The sequence below is a fragment of the Hippocampus guttulatus genome, chromosome 21 (genome assembly GCF_054856545.1).
Source record: "Hippocampus guttulatus isolate MCC_2025c chromosome 21, RoL_Hgut_1.0, whole genome shotgun sequence".
NCBI classification, from domain to species: Eukaryota; Metazoa; Chordata; class Actinopteri; order Syngnathiformes; family Syngnathidae; genus Hippocampus; species Hippocampus guttulatus.
This window is the reverse complement of record NC_141281.1, coordinates 10,984,660-11,007,946: the sequence shown is the minus strand read 5'-3', so window position 1 is coordinate 11,007,946 and position 23,287 is coordinate 10,984,660. Positions and strand designations below refer to the sequence as shown.

The window sequence follows — 23,287 nt, the reverse complement described above, 5'->3', positions numbered from 1 at the left end:
AAATTATAAAAATATATTTTTCTTAATTTTACAAGCATGGTTTATTGGAGTACTTGAAAGCACCTTTTTTAATGGGATCAATAACTTAAAAAAAATAGAATACAGTCCATCATAACCAATTTTAGGGAAAAAAATTGTTAAATTAAGGGGAAAAATATATATACTACTTTCTTGAATATGTAAATATTTTGTGGGCTGGATTAAGAAGCAATACTTTACCCAACAGTGAGTTTGCTTGTAGAGTTTTTTTTTTTTTTTTAAATGAGCGGGGCTGTCAGCTGATGTGGCCGTAGATCCACGACGTGAACTTGGTGACCCTGACATAGACCCCGGGCAGGCCAGGTCTGCCGCAGCCCGCACCCCAGCTAACAATACCGATCAGGAACCAGCGGCCCCCGCCTGGCGCCTGACAGGATAGCGGCCCGCCCGAATCCCCCTGGCCAATCACAGCAGAGTACAGAAACCGGATCGCATACATTGAAACAGTGTCATTTCGGAGGCTCGTGCGGAAGCGGGGCTCACCCTGCAGGCGTCGCGCTGCCCCGACGGGACCCCCGCGCACAGCATGCGCGGCGACACTGGGCCGTAAGTCTTCTTGCACTCGGTCTGGCTCATGACGGACACCTGGGCTTTCTGCAGCACAGACGGCAGCGACTTATCTGCGGGGGAGGAGACATATACGGTGTGTGTGTATTATATATATGTACATCCATACATATGTGAATATTTCCTCACCCTCTTCAAAGCGATGTCCCCAGCCTGTCACCCAGCAGCGGTGTCGGGCAGTGACGGCATGTGAGGCGGCGGGCAAGCACACGGGCTGCACCAGCGGGCCCAGGGAGGGCGGCCACGCCCTCTTGAGCCGCAACAGCGCCACGTCGTAGTCCAGCGTGCGAGCATCGTAGTACTCGTGCACCACGATGCGTTGGATCTCCGCCACGTGCCCAGCGGAACCCTGCGTCAGCGCGCCCAAGTGGGCCCGCCAGCGGCGCGGGTCCGACAGCCTGCGTGGGTTCGGATGTCAATTTGAGGAAGCTGCCAGGTGACAGAAATAGGGAGACGGAGAAGCGACCTGTCTTTGCTGAAGCAGTGCGCCGCTGAAACGAGCCAATCGGGTGAGAGCACGGAGGCGCCGCAGATCAGGTGACCCGAGAAGTGCAGGCTGACCTGCCAAGGCCACTCGCCCTCCTCGGAGTCGGTCCCGCCGACGATGCGGTGGGCCACCGAGTGGTCGGGGAGCCCACAGGCTGCGGATGACATCATCGTTTTATATTAGTCACTATAAACACCAAAACAGCCGCACCTACTGAGACTGTGGATGTGCCACTTCGAAACTTAGAAATTTTCCACACTATAAGGCAGCTAAAAGTATTCAATTTTCTCAAAAGCCGCCAGTGCACCTTATAATCCGATGTGTCTTATATATGGATCAATATTCAGATTTCTTGGACGTAGTATTTGAAATGTTCTGCAAAGCGCTTTGTTAGAGCTACAGCGGTTGTGAAAGCTCGATATAAATAAAGCTGTATTGTATTGTAGTGTATTCCCCTTTAGCGTAACTCCACCTAGTGGATGCAAAACGCAACTGCAACCACAATTGTAGCTTTTATTATACGCACCGAATAATGCAGTGCGCCCTATATATGAAAACAATTTCAAAATAGGCCATTTATTGAAGGTGCGCGTTATCCTCCGAAGCGCCTTATAGTGCGGAAAATACGGTATACATTTTTTTTTTTTTGCAAGTAGAAATGAAGTAGAGTATATCCATTTAGTTTACTCACCACAGTCGAGTTCGTCGCTGCCGTCCTGACAGTCAGCGATGTCATCACACCTGGCGTTCTTTTTCTGGATGCACGAGCCGCTGTTGCAATGATAGCTGACGGCTGAGCAGCTTGTTTCTGTCGCACAGCAAAACACTTCAGAGCCACAGGCATAAAGATATGATGCATAGTCTTAAAAAGGACATCTCACCCTGTGTGCAGTTGGTTTCATCCAATCCGTTGGCGCAGTCCGTCTCACCGTTACAGACAAACAGAGGATGCAAAGGGCTGCTGCCGCCACAGTTTTTGGTGGGCCTCGCTGTAACGAAAAGACAAGTGACATTTTTTTTTCAACATTATGCAAGTCGTTTCTACACTTTTCTCATTTTTTTTAATGCTCAATCTTTTTGAAATATATTTTTAAAAAAGTTCTCTATACGAGCTACAATAAAAGTCATCGCCAATTCAGAACAATTTGACTCACAGCAGAAGACCTCGTCGCTCTCGTCCTGGCAGTCGTCCAGCCCATCGCAGCGTCGACTTTTCTCCACGCAGAGTCCCGTGGAGCACAGGAAGTGACTTTCCGGACAGGCTGAGGGAAGGACGAAAGCGGCAGAAACAGAATTAGGCACCCCGTGCAATAACCTTAGACTCCCTCTTCACAGATAACAACAAACCCCCTTACGTTGGCTGATGTTGTAGCTGCTGTATGTCACATGAAAAGGTTGCGTGGCGCTTCGGGACGTGCAGCGAAATTCCACCTTGGCGGTGCACTCTCCGATGCGAAATATGCTCTCGTATCCCACGTAGCTGCCGCAGTAACTGTTGACGACAACGTCATTCTACGGCTTCCTTGAGCAAAACTAATTTGGGGTCATGATTTGGCAGCTGGAAAATGACTAGTTACTGTAAACGACATGCAGGCTCAATTTAGCAAGCAGTTGTATTAGTCCTTTACAAAAGGATAAATCACTTCCCCTCGATGTGGCCTCACTATTTGGCAAGCAGGAGGTCACGCTCTGGGCTTTTATAGATTAATAGAACTACCGTGTTGTACTCGAGTGTGACTAAATAATATGATAACCAGTTGAAAGGCTAAGGCAAAATTTGGGCTCACTATTCAGCAAGCAAAAAACTAGTAGCTCAGCAATATGTGGGCTCACAATGTGGCAAACATATCTGTCGTCATGTATTGACCAAGAGCAGAGATTAACATTTAGAAAGTGCTAATAACCCACTTTGGATCACTATTTAGCAAGCAGGAGGTAACACTCACTGTTATGTGATGATGAAAAATATTTTTTTGCTGTGTTGTGTAATGTTTAAATAATTGAATAACACGTTTAGTGGCATTTGGGCTCACTATTTGCAGCATATCCATAAGATTTTTTGGAAAAAATCTGTTATTCTTGCCCATACATCACTTCGTTGACCCTCCACCATCCATGCTCACACCCCTTCATGTCTTTTGGTTTCAGCACATAGTTTCGAAGCTGCAGCGCAACCCCCAACGCAGCGTCAGGAGTCTAGAATAAAATTGAAAAAAGAAATAAAGGTAAACGATGGAACACCAGAGCGTAAGGAACGTATGTCGGAGCGTTACCTGAAAGATCCACGTGCATGAGCAGTGGGGGGGCATAAGGCTTGGGTGGAAGGGGCTGTAGACCTGGCCTGTCGCATGCGGTTGTGACGCGATGCGAGAAACGCACACTGAGGAGGGTAACAGTGGATATAAGAAGTCACATCCCTGTTCAAAAGCCATGTTTTCGTGGCAGACTTTTCGAATCCACGGTACATGTGTGTTAAGAATCAAACAAGAGAGATGACCCACACTCTTCTGCGATGGCCTCAAAGTGTCCTCTGAAGCTCTTGGTTCCGCTGGACATGGTGAAGGACAGCAGCATGACATTGGAAGTGGACACGAGGGAGATGGAGCTGGACAAAGGCGCACACAGCCTGCAAACAATGAAGACACACATGGAAAAAAATAATAATTCACTTTTTCCCCCCCCTCAGTATTATTCTACCCTTCTCCTGTCAAAAACAAAGAAATTTATTCTTGGTAGTGGACTACAGCAGCCTCGGTTTTCGGAAGCTCTAGTTTTCATATTCAGTTTTTGATGAGGAGGTGTAGTAGTCACCTGTGGAGAACTCGCCCCCTCATGGGCAGAAGAGCGTCGTACACAGTCAGGGCGTCGTGGACGCAGTCACTGGGCTCGATTTGGAAGGAGGCGACGGTCAGCCGGATGAGAAAACCGGGCACGGCGGTGAGCTTCACGTGGCACCGCATGCCACCCCATGATGAAAAGACATTCAGAGGGACCCTCGCACCGGGAAGGCTGGCGTAAAGTTTGTCTATACACTGGGATCCTGTAATATTCATATTTCAAAGTTTATTTCTTATATTTTGGTGTGCAGTAAAGACTATGTGTGTACTCTAATTGAATTAAACTATCGACCTAAAAAATAAAATGGCAAAAATAAGTCTTGAAGAGGTGAGACAATGGTACTCATAGCGCAATTCCGAATTCCTTATCACTAAATTTATTTCAGGTGACAAAACATCCACCTACCTGCTGCATTGGAGGTGTAATCCGAGCGTCGGACAGCTGCAGAAAAGAGCAAACCCGTCATTTTCTTTTTTTTAATAAAAGGAAAAACTCCACACATCACCAACAGGGGGCCACCATTGACGAGGATGGAGTCGATGTCTACAGGGAGGTCCAGGAGGTAGCCCACCGATGAGCGGTTTTTCAGGCTGGTGTGAACCGAGTCCCTGAGGATGACGGCCACGCATTCCTCACACACCGCCGCGCTCTTCAGGTGAGGGACTTCAAACACCATCCAAAAGTGCACCAGCACGCCTCCCTTGTTGTTGGTACTGAGGGATTACAAACATACAGTATATGACAAGACCATATGAGTTTATAAAGACATTGTCTCAACGAGCTGAGTGGGTAGGATATTGATGTTTAGAGAGTGTACCTGAGGTCTGAAATGATGGCGTGCTTGTACAGGCGAGTCACTGAGGACATCTTGTACACGCCGCTTACCTGCAGGAGCAACAACAACATTTAAGACAGTCTGAGTGCACAAAGTGTATTATGCACAGTACAACACCCCGGATACCACATGCTGTATTCTGGTCGCCATGGAGACAAACTCGTGGGATCCGGCCTGGCGGTACTCCGGGATGAACTCCACATTAGCCACGCGGAACATCCCAGCAAAGTACACGACACTGTTGCCCTCGCGTCGAACTGGGATCAATTGAGCATGAGACTTAAATGACCGACTATTTGCACATCTTGGTCAGCACGCACTTACATATGAAGACCCAGAGCAGCGACCACAGGACAACCACTAGCACAAAGACCACAGCCGTGATGATGACCGCCAGATGCCGAATGCTCAGCAGGTAAGCCCACAGCCTGGACAGACCTTTGGGCTTCCGCCTCGTCTTCCTGTACATCCTGCAGAGTTTCTGCAGCGTGTGGTCCACCGTGGAGACCTCAACCGATACGTCAGTGAACTACAGAAACACATATAGGGCCATTAGTTACACTTTTGAGATGGCCTACTCTTGACAAGGATGTGATTAATGATGTAGAACAAACAACCGCGAAATGTCAAGCAATGCATGTTCAAAGATCCGTAAACACTTTGTACAGTAATAGAAAATGACAAAAGATGTGATTGTAATGCTGCTTCATCCCCACTCCGCCGAATTGAATTACTCTACTACACATGTATTATTCATTTGGTGTCATTCCATATGCAGCAGGGTAGACTCACGAAAGGGGAGAAGAAAAAAAAAGTCACATTCAATGAGAGAAGGGAACATACAGTGAAGAGAGTCTACACAAGTCTTTACAATGGGGTCAAGGATTGACCCCTGCGGAATACCCTGTGGAGTAATATTTAATTGCCTATGACACCAGTTTCACCAGCTGACATAAAAGCAGACATGTCTATCGTAACAGGACATGTGAAAAAGTCTTCACCTAATTGTGAAACATGAAAATGAGAGCAAGAAAAGTTTCCAAACTTCCTTCCACCAATAATTTGACCTAAACCCCTTTGTATGTAAATAATAATAATTTTTAAAAAAAGGTCATATGCTCTTACACTGACGGCGTCCTGTTGAGATGCGTCGACATCTCCGCTCTCCTTGCACTCTGGGCCCATGACATGGGCATCCCCATTGAAGGCCACTTTATCTCCTCATTTCCAGTTTTCTTGTTGAAAGATCAATTTTCAGTAGGGAAAAAGAGCAAGATCCAGCACGCTGCACAGTCAGTCGGCATGTGAAACAAGACCCGAGGCGTCAGGATAAACGCACGTATCCCGTTACCGTCATTACAGACTCCCTTTGGCACAAAATGTCTCCCCCAGGGAGAGAGCCTGGAACCGTGTCTTTCAATACAAGAGTTTTATTTACAATGTTATTCACAGACAAGGGTGTTCAGCAGCAGAAGTCCAAATAAAAACAACAACAACAAAAAAAAAGGGTCCAGCCTTTGTGAAATAAAATACGAGTCAACATAAAAGCAGATGAGGCATCATTGTCACAGAGACACAGTTGAGGGGTACCAGAACAAAACAGTCGGTATTTTAACACTAGTCGCCCCTTCTTCATCCAAGGCACAGTCAACAACATGTTACAAAACACACACAAACGAGTACATTCAAAGGAATGGACGGATGTCTGGTTCACTTCCTGAAAAAGGCGCTGCGGGTGATGCTGTAGAGTAGCTGGTAAGGCTTTCGCTTGGGTGGCTCGGCCAGGGCGAACACCTGCTGCTGGGGGACGCTGGTGGGGATGGTCACGTGTCGCTGGTGGAGCGGGTGGAGGTTTTGGTGGTGCGGGGGCACGGAGCCGGAGTAGCCCACAGCTGGAAGGAACATTGAAGGGGCGAAAAAAAAAGCTCAAATATATTGATGAATAATCAAACATGAATATTATGCTTGCTTACTGTGCATTTTGCCCTGTTTTGCTCTTCTGGCGTTCGCAATCGACTGCTTCTTTTGCTCCTCGCTGATTTCTATTCCTGGAAACAAACCATACGAATCAAAACACGATGAGAAGCCCTGACCTGCATTGACAACCTAAATTCTTAAGCGTGTTCCTTGATATTATATGGTTTATTGATTGAAATTATTTATTTTTAATCTTCATTGACTGAGTAAGGATCAGGCTTGTCTGCATTGTAAATCAGGTCCAATTTGTCCAGCAGGTGGCAGCGGGTATAAGGGATCAGCCAGGAACATGCTGCAGAATAAGTAGAAGGGGGCGAGGGATGCATGGAGGGGTTGCGGAGTAGTAGCATGTCGAGAGCATATTTGAACCAGCGGCAATGGAGAAATCAAAACAATTAACCGGTGGGTAGAGTCGCCATTTTTAATTCAGGCCTTACATGTACTTTTCCCAGTTAAAATCTGCAGTTGAGCAGTTGTAGGAGTAAGTTGTGTAGGTGTAAGTTGTGGGAGGCTCACCCATCTCCTGGTCCTCCTTGACCCGCTGCCTCTCCTTGCTGAAGGCCTGCAGCCACCTCTCCTTGTCCTGGAGCTTCCGACAGCACAGCACGCACACAAACTCAAGCGTGTCGGCGTGGCGCAGGCGCACGGCGTTCCTCAGGGTCAGACCCAGGCCCGGGTCCCGCCCGTCGGGAACATCCAGCACTTCGGTGAGGTCCATATCCAGCCGCCCTCGGTAGTGGAGGAGGTCCCGGCGCAGGACGTCCTTTTTGCAGAAGACCAGCTGGTGGTCGAACAGGAAGAAGCTGCGCTGCTGCATTTTGCCCTGGCGGAGGATTCGAGTCAGCTCTCCAGAGTGGATCAACTCGGAGCTGCGCACCAGCACGTCGGGTCCCTGCGTCACCAACGACACAGTCTTAGCCGAAAGCAATCGGCAGGCGGTTTGGCTTAGTTTCGAACGTGGTCGTCACCTCCCAGCGGAGAATGGCCACCTGCCAATGAGCGATGGCGTCCACGCTCTCCAGCCGCCGCTTCTTCTCGTTAATCAGACTTGCCACATTCTTCATGGCCTCATAGGCATCGCTCACACCGCCGTGGTCCCTGCAAGCACCGGGAACAGCAACACAAATTAAGTTGGGTGAGCAGATTTACTTATTTATAGTTTTACTAGATGCTAGTTAACGTGGGTTCGCAGTCAGGGATGTTCAAAGCCACACAGCATCACATCAGTTTGACTTGAGGGAAAACTCCCATCACCATGTTGTTACATGTCTAGACCACAGGTGTCAAACTCTAGGCCCGGGGCCAGATCTGGCCCGCCACGTCATTTTACGTGGCCCGCGAAAGCAAATCAAAGATGGCAACTTTACGATGCTTGCTAAAATCTCAACCAAAATTTCAAATTCTCATTTGTAATAAATAAGAGTGATACTGTAGGCATTTTCTTGTGACCGAACCACTGTTATTCTTGACTTCTTCATATGGTTTAATTCATAACGGCCCTCCAAGGAGAACGACAACTAAAATGTGGCCCGCAACAAAAATGATTTTGACACCCCTGTCTTAGACGAACGGGGATTGCGAATTCAGCAGCAGTAGACATAATTTAAGGTATTCATAGCACTGATGCATTTGTTATATTAGAAGGTGCACATATATATTTTTGCAAGCGACCTTGCTACCAGTCACATTTTTACTAACATCTTTCCGCACGCTTGAGAAACTGCTGCACGCACCCACCACTGGTTGAGTTGAGGGAGGCGGACAGGATGTGAATTCCAAAACGTGATCATCGATGACACAATTTCAAGCAGGAAACGTCATTAAGCAGTGGCAAAACTGACCCGTAGGGTCTACGTTACATGTGATCAAAAGGTGAGTGGCTTTACCTTATTTTAATTTATTAGACAACAGTTAACTTCTTTTTATACTTGTCTGACAGTCAAAGATGTGGAAGAAAAAAAAACCCTGCAAGCCTCCATTTTCTGAGACACACACGACTTCAAGCGTCACAGGATGAGTAGTTTTAGTCATCTCATTTTAAGTTCAATTTAGTTTCGTCCTACACAATGTTTCGCCCCGAAAAGTTATTAAATCATTGACAATAAAAAAGTTTGACCCAAGAGCACTTTGATTGTATTTACATATTCCCCGCAGGAATTGCATTGTATTTAAGTCACTGCTAATCAGCCAATTTATGTTCACACTTCACTAATGTCAAACAATATATTCAAGTATTTCGATCGCGAAGCTTGACACGTGATTTCGAGCCCTATTGTGTGATTCATGTGATCCACTAATGTCTCTGCAGCCTCTTGTACTAAAATGAGTTTACGACCCATATCCTGTAATATGCGTTTGTGTGAAGTGATAAGATATGCGTGGGACAAGGAGGCATCAAGGCATGTTTAGCTGACCCCTTAAAAAAAAAAAAATCCATTCCTCCGCTGTAAGGAGGCAAGCAGTACCTGTGGTCTTTGGGGGTGTACTTGAGCAGCTCCCCCAGCTGCAGAGGGTATTTGCAGATCTTCTGCACAGGAGTGAGCAGGAAGCCGGCGATGGAGATGTCAATCATCTGCTGCAGGAGGCGGCAGGCCTCAAAGAAGTGCTTGTACCGGCCAGACTTCATGAGGCGCTGCAGTTCGGCAGAGGCCGCCGGGTGGGTGTTGCAGTACTCAGAGTAGATAGAAAATCCCTCGCCCTTTGGGGGGGGGGGACAAAAGAAAGAGAGAGGGTGCATGAAAGAGTTAGGTTCGCCTCAAAAAAGGTTAGGTCCTCTACATTTTAGTGTCATCCTAAAATTTTACCAGCAAAACCCAATATCGTCTGTATTGACCTGCAAGAGAAAGCAAGAGCCGATTTCGCTGAGATGAGGCTGCTCCTTGTTGTACTTTTTCTCCAAGTCGCGAAGGAACTGCCTTTGGAACTTGTAGATGTCCTCAATGTTGCTGAAGATGGTCTTTAGTTGGAGCTCGTTGAACATCTCCGGGTGCTTGCGGCACTGACGGATGTAACCCTGCAGAGAAAGAACATACTCACATTTTGAACTCTGGAAGCAGTTCAGACACTGGCCTACAGGGAGCGCTGGAAGCTAAAGTTGAACATTGAAGCAGGATGACGACGATTTGAAGGAAAAAGACCAGCGTGACGGCTTATATGAATAAAAGGCTGGGCGCTTGCATTAAAATAAAACTTTGGATCTCAAGAATAGGTCGGCCAAGTGGTCAACATTGATTCTGCTTATAAAGAAAAAGGCGATGCCTGCGCACCTCGCAGATGTCTTTCAGGTGTTTGATGTAAATGCGTTCTGTGTTCATGATCTCCTGCACCACGTTGGTCCTCATCTGCTGCCTGTGCTGACTGCTGTGCGTCTCGCGGGGAGCCGGGTCCTCCTGGTCGGCCATGCTCTCCACACTCCCCGCGCTGGAGTCTTCCTGGTTCACGCGCACCTGAAACAAGTGGACGGGAACATAGAAGATATAATTCAAAAAAAAAAAAAAAAAATTATAATAATAATCTCTCTCTCTCTCTCACACACACACACACTCGTATGCATACATATTGCACGTATGCATATCCATACTATACATAGAAACACACACATACATTTAAAAAGCTTCTTCGACAGTTTGCATGCGCAACTAAAAAAGTACAAAAGAACAACTTTCAGCACAAAAAAAAAAAAGCCTCAGAGCAACTTTATGTAATTTGGGCAACGTTTAACCAGCTCTTGCTTGGCATCTTTGAACAAGCAGCAAGCAATTACATAACAAATGTCTATCTGCCAATCAAAAAAGAGGCTAATTAAAACTCAACTGTCACTCAACACTGGTTGTCACAGAGACCAGTTGAACCCAGAGCGGGTGGTAGACTTACTTGGACACACGCGCGCGCACACACGCGCACGCCCACGCACACGCAGCGTTAAGATTGGCTTTTCTTTGGAGTAAAGCCAGTTTACAAGTGGAGTGCAAATAAGCGGGTCAGGAAGTGCACTCACCCGGACAAAGCTTGAGGGGAACCAGGCCTCCTTGTCGGGCCCCCTGCCCCACCACCAGTCCTTGTGCGAGGCATCCAGGATGCGGATTACGTCGCCTGCCTTAAAGGCCAGCTCCTGCTCCTCCATGGTCACATGGTCCCACAGGGCCTCAGCGTACACGGCGTGGCCCGAGCTGATCCACTGCGGCGACGCACATGACAAGGCCGATGAGCCCGTGTCGAACACGAAAGATTACGGCCAAACATGCCAAACATGTCGAACACGCAGTTTATCCTCACGTCTCCTCTCGGGGGCGGGACGCACTCGCAAAGCCCCCGCGGCCGCGATCAACCCTTATGTCATAAAGTCAACGTGAGAGCGTCGGCGAGCTCACCTCCACGAGCACGGAAAGCTCCACGCCTGGCTCCAGGTACGGCGTGACGTCGGCGAGCTCGTCGAAGCTCCCCTCCTCCTCTTCTTCCTCGCTCACGCTGTCGTCCAGCGCCGCCGAGACTTTGGACACGCCGTCTGCGGAGCAAAAAAAAAATTGAAGAGTTCAAGGCATTGATTCACATTCTTCTCTCCGATGCAACTTTCCCTACCGCTGAGCACTCGGTGCAGTTTTCTCCTGCCTACGCGGTCCAGCCCGATGGGGGTGCTCTGGGAGAGGGTGGGGGCGCGTAACCTGGCCGAGACTGCCTTGTAGGGGGGCACCTGGTGGGAGGGAATGGGTGGCCGTGACAGAGGCTGTCGGGGAACACAAGATGAGGGGTTACATCAAATATAGAAGTGAAATGTTTTGTTCTATTATTTGAGCGATTTTCGCACAGCGACTCAAACAAAACCACGCAAATGGTAACCTGATTTGCTGTGTCGGCAAAATGCATCATGGGAGGCATTACTTTTCCGGGGGCCATCGGTTGGTTTCAAGATGCATTTTGGGCTACATTTAGGGCACTAAATAGGGGATAACCCGGGGGTCGGCAACACGCGGCTCCAGAGCCGCATGCGGCTCTTTAGCGACATCTCGTGGCTCCCTGGAGCTTTATAAAAAAATGTTTGAAAATGGAAAAAGATTTTGATAGTAGGCTAATATAGCTCAAATAGATAGAGATACATGTTACAGCTCCGAAAAAGGAGAGCTGTGGTGTTGTCGTTTTTTTAAAACATACACTTTATTTATGCTTTTAACAGTCTCGACAAACACAGACACGTCTGCGTCTGACTCCGTGCCTTCTCTCTTCTCGTTCGACTCCAGAGGCGTTCAAAGACAGCCTCAGAAAAACGGAAATTAATGATCACTTCACTGACACTAAGAAAAGCGAAAATAATGCACCAAAACAAATATAATCAAGCGAGGAAGTCACAAAATAAATTCAATGGGGCGTTTGTGAACACACAACAAAGAAATGAATAACAAACAATTCTGAGACAGTCCAGTCTCCTACGTACATGCAGCATGTGTTTCCTTCATTGTACGTTTTATAGAAGGCTTTAATTTTTTTGTGGCTGCAAACATATTTTGTTTTTTTTGTCCTATATGGCTCTTTCAACATTTTGGGTTGCCGACCCCTGGGATAACCTATACAACTATACAATGGCATGACAGCCTCCTTTTTTTTGAGAGGGGGGGGGGGGCAGACATACGCACCTGTGCTAATGAATTGAATGAAAATAATAAATCTGCCACATTTTGAGCCAAGAAAGATAGAGAAAAAGAGTGATTCAGAACACAGCCTCTTTGACATATTCAAATAAGAGAAACGTACAGAAGGAAGTTGGTCCTCATCGACGTCGGGGGTGTACAAGTTCTCCACCCCCATGACAGAGACGGGACGCTGTTGCCGCTTGCCTGGCACGTGCCCGTTCACGCCGCACTCGTCGCCGCTCTCGCACACGCCGTTCCTGATACATTCCGGATGGAGCGGGTGCGTCCTTTCGTCGGGGTTCACCTCGCCCACCTCTTCGGGGATGCAGTGCTTTCTGGAGAGGAGCTGCCCGTAGTCCGAAATGGGCCGCGGTCTCGGGCGCCCACTCCGTCGCCGGGATTTGACGGCGGTGGCTTCTGTGGGGGGCGACGTGGGCGATTCCGGGATGAAGACCGGAGAGAGAGCAGAGGTGCTGCCGCTGGTTTCCGACGAGTCGGCATCCGGTTGCAACGCTTCCTCCCTTTGCTCTTCCGCCGTGACCTGAAAAATCACAAGAAATAGTGACAGGTCAATAACCCGCAATGTACAGAGATGTCGTGCAGTGTGCCCCAACCGTTGGTCCGTGGAACATTTGGCACTGAGCGATTGAACAAAAATGATGTATTGATCAGTCGGAAGGAGAAAAAGCCAAATGATGAAACCGACACCCTCCAAGAAAAAGAAAGCTGTATTTAAGAGACAATATTAGCAGTCATACTTCAAATCCGGTTTATCGCTAGAGGCGATTCTCTGGTACCAAGCCTGTTCTGCTTAAGATGTGTTGGAAAAGCTCGCAAAAGCACGAAATGCCTTGCATCAGTTTCCAAACGTCATATTTAAGATGCGAGATTTTCTGGAATGGTTACGACCAAAATAAAAATTTGGGACAGAAGGAACACAATAATGTATCATGGGAGTGTCTTTGTCTCCCTTTTTTCCAAGTTGGCAACGGCTCACTGGAAAGCAACAATTTCATGGCTCCGCCCACATGAGTTACTGCACCTTCAAACTCAATTTTTTTTTGTGAGAGGGCCTGTGTGAGAGCAACGGGCCACCACAACTTCTACATGAGTCTGCTGGAGTTCATTCAACTAAAAGCGCACCTGCGACCGTGGTTTTTCTTCTCTACATGTGAGGGCATTGCAGAAAGTATACTGAGGAAAAAAAAAAATTGATAGTGTGGGGGCACAAACAACGAAGCGTGACATAGTTGGCAAACAGACCATACCGGTCTGTCAAAACATGAATTCATGTGAAACCGATCTGTGACACCAAAAATATCGGTGACTGCTGATGTTGTGCACGGATGGAGTGCATCTGTTCATCAGAAACAGAGCAACTGCTCCTCGAACGTACCCAAGAAGAGTTTTGATTGGATTGAGAATCATGCGCAAAAATACTTGAATCAATATAATCAGGTTTCCCAGGGGGAAAAAAAAAAAATCTAATTCCTATCAAACAGAGCACAAATATTCCGCAATGAAACGCTATCATGCTATATTTCATTTCACGTGCAAATATTGACCTGATCAGCTGGCAACAATCAAACCTCACCTTTTGGTTCTCCCGATCTGGACCGGGACCGCCGCCGCATACACAGCGGAAAGGCACACAGAGCGCAAGCACCATTGTGAAACACATGCGGGCCCGTATCTGGACCCAGCCGCCGGATTTTTAAAGTCACCGAAGCATCCTCAAAACCACACACACACATTCGAAAATAAAAAAAGCTACTTTACAGACCCAGAGTTTTTAACTCGCTCAGCAAGGACTCAAGTGCATTGCTACTGGACTTTGCGCCGCCGCGCTGGACTGAGTTGTCGAAGCCAAGCGCTCGTTTGGACCTGCCCGCCCACAATTCTGGTCCATTTGCGCAAGTGGCTGCTAATCATAAACAAAGCCTAATCATTAACCAGGCCTGTTCCTTCGAGGGCAGGACAGCCGGGTCCAGCATGTGACCCCGGCGCGAGTCAATACATCACATGGAGGACAAACAGCAGACAGAATGTGCATGACAGTGACACCAGAACAATCCTATTTGTAATAAATGTGGGGTTTTTTTCAATATCTTGAATTTGCAAAAAATATATTTATTTTTCACTCATGAAGGGTTCGGTGAATGTGCATATTAAGCACGTCATTTGGTGCGGGGCTGGTCTTAGCTTGATCAAATACGGCAGACGGGCCGGAGTTGTGAATGTGAGCAAGAATGGTGCTTTCTCATTCAGTACCAGCCAATTCTAGACCTAGTCTGAAAAGACGTTTAAAAACGTCTTTGGGAGTGAATGAGTTAAGTGACTTGCCCGAAATGGTCAGGAGCTCTGTGTACCTAATGAATCATCTCCCAGCTTACCTCATTTTGCGGCTCGGCTTTTCGATCATCAGGAGGCAACTGGTCTTCCGACACAAAACCGCAGTTGGTAATCTCCAGGAATCCGTCTTCCGTGGAAATCTGATGCTGGAGCGTGGCAACGTCCTCTTTCGGCGGCGCGTGAACCAGTGGGGCGTGAACCAGCGGCGTGTGCCCGGCCGACAGGACCCGAGGTCTGACGGGTGAGGGTCGGCGCCGTCGTTCGCTCGTGCTCCGGCAAGGGACGCGTCGGGAGTAGTCGTCGTGGAGACGGCTCAGGGGCGACATGGGAACGGGGGGTCCCGGCGAGGGGGAGCGACTCGGCCGGCGCAAGACGTTCACGTCGGTAATGCTGCCCATCAACTTCAGCATTTGTCCCTTCACTCTTACCGGGCTCCTCCTGAGACTGCCGAGGTCCACCGAGGAGGCGCTGGAGGTTCTCTGGATATTCAGAGTCCCGTTTGACGTTGTAGTCCTCTGGGGGGGTGGCTGAGGGGACGACGTGGGGGCCTTGCGCCGGAACGGGATTTTAAAAACCTGAAGGTTATCCGCGCTCTTGCTCAGTCGACTCAGCACGGTCGCATTCGATGCGTTTTCCGCTTGCCCGTTGATCTTTGCTTTCTTGTGGTCGGTGCAACCTGCCGCGTGGCTCTCCTCGTCCATGTCCAACATGGTGATGCGTCCCGCTCCGTACGCTTTCCTCATACTTCGGGAGAAGCGGGTATTGCGTTGGAGGCCCTCTGTGATGTCCTCGTCTTCGTCGATATCAGAGTCGTAGCGACTCGCCGTCAAATTTCCTTTTGACGGGTACTCGGCGGCGCTGAGGGTGTGCCTGTTCTCTGCTTCGCGACTCGACGAGGACGCGAGTCCACTTGCGCCACGAGTCTGAATCCCGTGAAGCACGGAGGTGCGCAACTTTTTAAAAGAGTCCACCATGCCGAGCGCGGGGAGAGCGGCGGGACTGTCGGTCGCGGGAAAGGAGCCCTTCCTGGAGCTGGAGAACAGCCTCATGATTCTTGAAGAACCGGGCTTCCCGGAGGAGTCGCCCACGCCGTTCGGGTGGCCCTCGTTCGTGGCGGCGGGGCCCACGGTGACGGGCTGCAGGTACGGGGCGAGGCTCCTCTCGGATTGACCGTGGAACGGGTACGAGTCGCTGAAGGGGCGACTCCGAATCGGAGGGTCCACGATGCCGGAGGAGGGGAGGCGAGGGAAAGAGTCTTCGCTGATAGACGAGACTCTGTCCTTTGGTTCTGCCTGCGGAAGAAAACACAAACTTTTATGACTTTTTTGGGGGTTTTTTTTTTTAACTCATTCACTCCCAAAGACGTTTTTAAACGTCTTTTCAGACTTGGTTCTAGAATTGGCTGGTACTGAATGAGTTAATAACATGCGGTACCACCGGTTCTTATTTACAAGACAAATACAACCATTATATTATCTGCTTGACTGGGTAAAGCTCCAGAGCCACACTTGATCACAAGACATCCTTACATAAGACTTGTCTCGCCCCACCTACACAATCGAACGCTATTGCATCATGTCGATTGCATTTTTTTAAGGTGAATTTTTCAATTTTTTCACAATTCAAAACAATTCCCATGTGTCTTCTAACTTTAAGTTCTATAGCGTCTCCTAACTTTTTTTTTCTCAATACCATTTAAAACTCATTCAGTACCAGCCAATTCTGGACCAAGTCTGAAAAGATGTTTAAAAACGTCTTTGGGAGTGAATGAGTTAACAGACCCGGCAACAAGTCCTCCAGTCACCACGCCCGCAACATAATTGGAGAAACGCGCCGCCGCTTATCAGAAGCCAACTTCTTGCTTCCGTGTCGTCAGTCAAGACGCTTAAAAATGAGCGGAGCTTGGCCGTGCCAAGCCGTAAAGTCATGGGTGGGGAAAAAATCGTTGCGGGGGAGGTACGATGCAAATGAGAAGCGCTGCCAAGTTCACAACTGCTCGACCAACACGTTGACGGAAATAGACCGTGAACAAAAGATCCATTTGATAATGTCAACTCACATCCAGAGGCAGGCGTGTACACACTATTAACCCCCCCTCCAAACATTTTCTATACATTCCCTGAATAACTTTTTTACAGTCTAAAAATAGAAGAATAAGCCCAGCAATGAAGCAATGCTATTTTTTCTCCCCTCTCACTTGTGTTGCAGCTACTGCAGTAGCAAGTATTGAGCGAGCACTTGGGAAATGAACACACTCACACAGATAATGCTTGTTTACAATACACTGGATGACTAGCATGACCATCACTTGGAACATGGCGTCCATTTAACGCCGGTGCTGTGATTTGAAAGTCAGAGGGGAGCCGAGGAGGCCCAGGTTGGGGTCTTCTATTGCGCGCCTGTGTGTAAGTGTGTGTGTGTGAGTCACAGTGGGCAGTTAACGCAGCTGGCCCTTTGAAGCGGGCCTCTCCGAGCATGACTAAGCGATGAAAAATGCTAATCCGTTGTGATTAATGCGATAAATTGCCATGCTTCCGGCACGTTAATGGCAATTTCACAAACATCTTTGATGCACTACACAGGTTTTGTTTTGGTTTTTTTGTCCACGGGTTTCTCCGGCATATAACTTTTGGTTGGGGTGCCATTTTGTAGCGGCAATGGTGTTCACTCGGCGTGGCTGGTGCTGCAAAAACATTCGGAAATTTCTTCTAAGAGTGACGCGATAGAACATGGGTGTCAAACACAAGGCCCCGGGGGCCGGATCTGGCCCGCCACATCATTTTATGCGGCCCACGAAAGAAGCTCAAACATGTCAAGTTGCATGATCCTGTCTAAAATGTCTACCAAAATGTTTAATTCTCATACGTAATAAATAAGAGCTATAATATATATAATATATATTATAGCTCTTATATATATATATACAAACCCCTCATGGTAGGAACAACCAATAGCTGAATCAATGGTTATTTCTGGCTTCTTTATATGGTTTCAGTCATAACGCCCCTCCAAGTGAAACGGTAACTAAAATGTGGCGCGCGCCAAAAATGAGTTTGACACCCTTGCAAGAAAAGAACCACAATACTGCTCGCACTTTTAGTAATTCTATTCATTTCATCATAAAATAGGCTAAATGTACAATCCACAACTCCCAGTTTAAGATGACTGCATTAATCTGACACCTAAAACAAAGAGTTAAGCATCACACGGTATTGTGAAGCCCCCAAAATGCTAAAACAGACCACATATTTTTGTTGAATTAAAGTCTGCGGCTTCACGATATTGGTATCAAAGTCAGAATATTTCTGTTGTGACAAAACTACTCAAGACAATGTTCAAGTGCCATTTAAAAGGATCACATTTAGCAAAATTAAACGAGTTTTTTTCCTCCAGGTGTAATATGAATTCCTAGTAAGAAAACGTTAAACAACAACGGTGGCGCACGCACGCTTGCCTCAATCGGAGCCAGGAAAACCTCGCGTCCAGTACAAGAGCCGCATCACAGGTCCGGATGACTCCTCCGTCACCCCTGGCAATGAGCGCGGCGCTGTCGCTGCCGAGCGCCGCCCGCCGACTGACACTAAGCACCCCGCTTCCCAGGAACAATGCGCCACTTTCAAAACTGCCCTCTCAATTGTCGTCTTGTGCCGACGCCGAGGAGTGACGAAGAGCAGCGGGATCTGTTTTCCTGTCCGCTTTCGAAAGGCGGGAGAGGGACAGGAGATAGGAGACAGGAGATAGGCGAGGAATGTCAACAAGTCAACTGGGCTTGTTTTCTTGGATTTGGATCCCGGGACAGACGCTCGACTGACTGTTCTCCCTCAACCCCTCGGTGCCCCAAAGCCCGCGTTTGGCACCCCAAATATTACTCGAGAGGGCATTTGATGCACCCCAACAATTATTCAGGAAAATATATTTTTGGGACACGCTGAGGAAAAGGAAAAGGGAAATATCCATCCGTCCATCAATTTCCAAATCCGCTTATCCTCAGGAGGGTTGCGGGCGTGCTGGAGCCTATCCCAGTTATTTTTAGGCAGTAGGCGGGGTACACCCTGAACCGGTTGCCAACCAATCGCAGGGCGCACAGGCAAACCACCATCCGCACACACGTTCACGCCCAGAGACAATTTCGCGTGGCACATTAACCTGCCATGCATGTTTTTGGAATGTGGGAAGAAACCCACGCAGGCACGGGGAGAACACGCAAACTCCACACAGAAAGGCCGGAGCCAAAATCGAAATTGGCACCTCTACACTGTGAGGCGGACGTGCTAACCAGTCCCCCACCGTACCGACATCACGGGATATATACAATAATTAAATTGGGATTTTACAAGAAAAACAGGGGAATAAAAACCCCAATTTTACAAGAATAAGTAGTACGATAATGAGAACAAAGGCATAAGGAATAGTTTGACTTTCTTAATAAAAATATATTTTACCATTTTTTTTCCAAACAAATATTCAAGGTAAGGATTTTGAGTTTATGATAGTAAAATTAATAAAAAGAATATGCAAAATTTTACGTCTTTTTTTAAACGGGATTAAAACGGAATTGAAATGTAAGATTTCTACAATATAATGATTATGTGACAAAAAATTTTTTTTTTTTTAATATACATGCGCACTCTGGCGCATTCGCTTTGTTTTTTTTGTTTTTTGCATGCTGCTTTTCTTTGCCGAGGTCCTGGTCTTGAGTTAATGAAGAGCTCAGGGAGGAGTCGCACGCCCAATTCCCTTTCCCACCCTCCAGCACCCCTCCCGTCAGGTTCACGCAGCCAGCTGGAGCCAGCCTCAGATTAGACTCCTGGAGACAAGGATGAACATGCATGCAGATATGTAAACATGCACGCACTGGGGGGGGGCACATGCACACTTGGTTCGGGAGCAACCGAGCTTGCGTCCATGTACCGAGCGGAACACGTCCATCACTGAGTCCCTTCTTGTTAAGCTATAAAATATAAAATGCCCCCAACAATCTGATATCTATAACGATGGGGGGAGAAAAAAGGGAGAAAAAACTAAAAGCAAGCCACGAGTAAACTCTGAGACGGAGGTCACCTCTGCAGAGGTATGTCTCTCGCCTTGGGCCGGGGATCAAATTCATTAAGGGCGGAAAGAGCTGAGCATTAGAGCCCAGGGCCTCCAGACGAGGGCGGATCATGGGAAAATGGGTGCTTATCGTTTTCCATCGCTTTTTCCTGAGCCTTTCTCAGCATCATGAAGGTACCGGACGACATACTTGTTGTCTTGTCGTTCAGTGATCGCGCAAATTGTCATTTGCCATTCAAATGAATGGAAATGCCATTAATCGGTTCTGGTGTGTGCGCCTTGGACACCCGGGGCAGTAAAATACAGACGTAACACACAAAGAAGGGAGAAATAAATTATTCAGTACGGGGCAGTAATATTCATTGAGTGAGGCAATTTTGCATCGGGTATTCGTATCAAAATAATTCATCACAAAACATTTCTTTTACGTTTATTTTGAAACCAAACCCCAACTGTCGAGTTATTATGATGGACTGGAAAATGTAAGAAGAAAATAATAACGCCCTGGTTGAATTCACAGTATTCAATTATGATACGTCACGGTTAGTCAATTGCGTAAATAAATAAATATGTGGAAATATTGTTTTTAAGAGGTACTAAAACAAGATTTTATTTTTACTTTTTTTTGTTGGAACGCGTAATTTTTTTTCTTTGTTGCATGTCCATTAAAAATGATATTCTTCTAATTTGTTTTGGTAACGTGTATCTTATATTTCATTTAAATTGTCAAATTATTTTGTAATCGTTCTCCATAAACATGTTTCTGTCAAATCCATGTAAAATGTACATTCATTTTAACTGGATGGGAATTCATTTTCGCAATCAGTTCAAGATTGTGATTGTTATGACAAAAAATTATGATCAGTCACAACATTTCAACCATGTCAACACGAGTGGGGGGTGGGGGGGATTACAAAAATAAAATATTCCTGGAATAAAATCACAGGTTCAGAACAATCATATTCAATTTAGTATATTTTATTTTTTCTTCCTATATCTATACATATATTGAATTGAATACAACTTTATTGTCAAATGTGCTGTATGTATGTGTAACATAAAGCACAGATGAAATTTCTTGCCTCTCAACATAAAACAAGAGGAGCCGCTGCGGGTGTCCGCACCGCCATCAAAAGCAAAAGTTAACAAAAAAATGACAAAATAAAACCAGACAACACATGAGACACAGACAATCGTGCAATCTTAAGCACTTTCCTGCATCCACTTTTGGCATCTGAAGCAGTTATAGACGAAAGAGGAGCGAATCAAAGTGTGCTTTTCACCAGTGGATCAAAGACGTCATGCTGCAATGTGCACTCGTCTGCTACAAGCTAAGCTTGAAAGCAACAAGAAGCTATATATACCTTTTTACATTTGTTGAATGCTACATTAAACTCACACAAAACTTCACAAACAATCATGAAAACAACAGGACTCATTTGGCGCATTTAAAAATGCCTTGTTAGCGATTGTTTTTTTTGATTGGGTGTGCAAAGCTCGCTTGAATAAACATTCAAAACGCTCAAGACCAATTAGCAGATGCTAAGAGTCAGCTCATCCTAACACACTGCACAAGTCCTCTGTGTGTGTGTGTGTGTGTGTGTGTGTGTGTGTGTGTGATATTCCCCTTCCATGCCATTGCTAAAGTGATTAGCACAGCTTTGCTTTCGAGTGTGGTTTCATCTACACATGATAGCCTAATCAGGCAGACAAGCGGGCTATTCGGCGCTGACTTCGAGTGACACTCCAAAGCTTGCAAGCGGCCCACCAGGTTGCAGCCAGTAAGGTGGGGGTCGGGACTTGGGACTGGGGGCTGAACTAGGCCAGTATGCGCTCCACTCTTTGGGGGGGGGGGGGTAAATATGAAGAGAAAGGCTTTAGCTACCTCCAATAGTGCCCATAACGAATGTGATGTTTTTCAGTGAGACCAGCGCAGAAGAATTTATTATGAACTAGCAATAGCATAAAAACAGAAGCTGTACACCCGTCCTGCAACGGTAACTCAACATACCTTTAAAAAACAAACAAGTACACCGCAATGTCAAGTCACTCAAGTTCTACACTGTAGTATCTGTGACTATGAATGTGCGGCTTTGAAAGACAGGCTCTCGAGTTATTCAATTCATCGTTTCAAACTCCCCTTTACCAAGCCAACATCAGATAGGAAAGGTTAAGTGGTTTTAATTTCCTGCTTGTTAGGAAGGTACTTTACATCCTTTCACGGTTAAGAATGTTGAACGGTTACTTGACATGTTCCGTGTGCAGTGACGAAATGTTTTACAAAGCCGCGTTTCACTCACTTTGACGTGGACTTCCCCATTTCAGGATGTGCCATCGGGAAGGTGAATGGCAGAAGTCCCCGCCCCCTACCACGCAGAGAGCGTGGGAAGCTTGGCCTGCACCGGGGAGGGATGTCTGTGCTCGCGCACGGACGGCGCAAAACAGCGTGCACCTGATCCGCTGTCATAGCGACAGACAACCGGGGAATTTAATACAATACACGGACGAGCCCTGTCAAGAATCAACACCGATACTGAGGCCGGCTTTAAAAATAAAAAAACACCTACTATGGAATTTGAACCCGTTGAAGGAACTGAAACAATTCAAATTCATGAGCGGCAAACAATTATGAAAGAGAAAGTCGACGACAGGAAGTGGACGTTGCGTATAATCTGTTTTGCATACCAATTATACTTTCCTATGAATGATTTTAATTGATTTAAAAAAAATTATGACAGTGATAAATACTCTCATCTTTTAAAGTACTCTACTTACCGTACCTTAAATTGGGCAGCGGGCCGTTATCAGCTGATCTGAACTTCCACCACTGCCAAACGTGGTCCGGACCTTTCTGTGCATCATCTTGAGAGGTTTACCACCATGCTTTCTCTTTCATAAACCCCCCACAAGAAGCAGCTTTCATGACATTGCGAATTTTAACTCATTTTAACTATCCTCATGAGTTATTGTTAAGCATCCTTGGGTCACTTGAAAGGCACTATAAATCAAAGCTATTATTAATGCTATTATTGTATGACTGTCTTCTCTAAAATGTATTCATTTTGGGGGGTTTTTGGTGGGGCTATTGAATGCAAGGAAAGGGATTAACACTACACTCGGACCAGTGAAGAACTGGAGCCAAAGTGCCTCGTTCTTTCTGCCATTGATTCACTTTCTTTTGGCCTATAAAGCTCTTTGTAAGCACCCTTACACTACCTCCCACCCCTTCCCACATCACTATAACAACCAGGACTGTAATGCACCATAACCCCTGCCCCCCACCCCCCACACACACACATGAACACAGGAGTCGCAATGATGTCGCGAAGATAACTGCGGTAACACAAATTCAATTAAAAAGTTCTCTTAGAAACACAAAATGGACGACTTACCGTACTCATAGTCTCTGATGTTCCCCCTCCTGACCCTTTTTAGCCATAGAAAAGTAGCCGGGCTTTCTCTGAAGCGTCGCTCCCCTCGTCCATGTCGAGTGGGAGTCACTTAAAAAGAAAACAA

At 46.8% G+C, this 23,287-nt stretch overlaps 2 protein-coding genes across 4 annotated transcripts; both read right to left on the bottom strand.

Moving 5' to 3' along the window:
* Positions 1–241: 241 nt before the first annotated feature.
* tmprss7 (transmembrane serine protease 7) lies at positions 242–6,082 on the bottom strand. The gene is made up of 18 exons (XM_086102492.1): positions 5,892–6,082; positions 5,091–5,295; positions 4,893–5,023; positions 4,749–4,816; positions 4,451–4,644; positions 4,337–4,372; positions 3,905–4,133; positions 3,595–3,719; positions 3,367–3,473; positions 3,183–3,289; positions 2,449–2,585; positions 2,248–2,355; positions 1,975–2,082; positions 1,785–1,901; positions 1,073–1,247; positions 736–1,004; positions 523–659; positions 242–436 (listed from the first exon to the last, which is right to left on the bottom strand). The coding sequence occupies exons 1-18, from the start codon at positions 5,949–5,951 to the stop codon at positions 275–277; spliced, it is 2,475 nt and encodes an 824-aa protein (XP_085958618.1). The 5' UTR covers positions 5,952–6,082; the 3' UTR covers positions 242–274.
* A 98-nt stretch (positions 6,083–6,180) lies between these two features.
* spata13 (spermatogenesis associated 13) lies at positions 6,181–23,267 on the bottom strand. 3 transcript variants are annotated; one of them, XM_086102467.1, is made up of 13 exons: positions 23,164–23,267; positions 14,761–16,011; positions 12,489–12,908; positions 11,322–11,466; positions 11,114–11,247; positions 10,741–10,920; positions 10,010–10,189; positions 9,577–9,756; positions 9,209–9,441; positions 7,712–7,841; positions 7,260–7,635; positions 6,740–6,814; positions 6,181–6,658 (listed from the first exon to the last, which is right to left on the bottom strand). In XM_086102467.1, exons 1-13 carry the CDS (start codon positions 23,170–23,172, stop codon positions 6,477–6,479), a joined length of 3,495 nt encoding a protein of 1,164 aa, XP_085958593.1. In that variant the 5' UTR covers positions 23,173–23,267; the 3' UTR covers positions 6,181–6,476. The 3 variants fall into 3 exon arrangements, with proteins under 3 accessions (XP_085958593.1, XP_085958594.1, XP_085958592.1); XM_086102468.1 differs by lacking the exon at positions 23,164–23,267 and adding an exon at positions 18,174–19,444; XM_086102466.1 differs by lacking the exon at positions 23,164–23,267 and adding an exon at positions 16,501–16,662.
* Between the last annotated feature and the right edge of the window lie 20 nt (positions 23,268–23,287).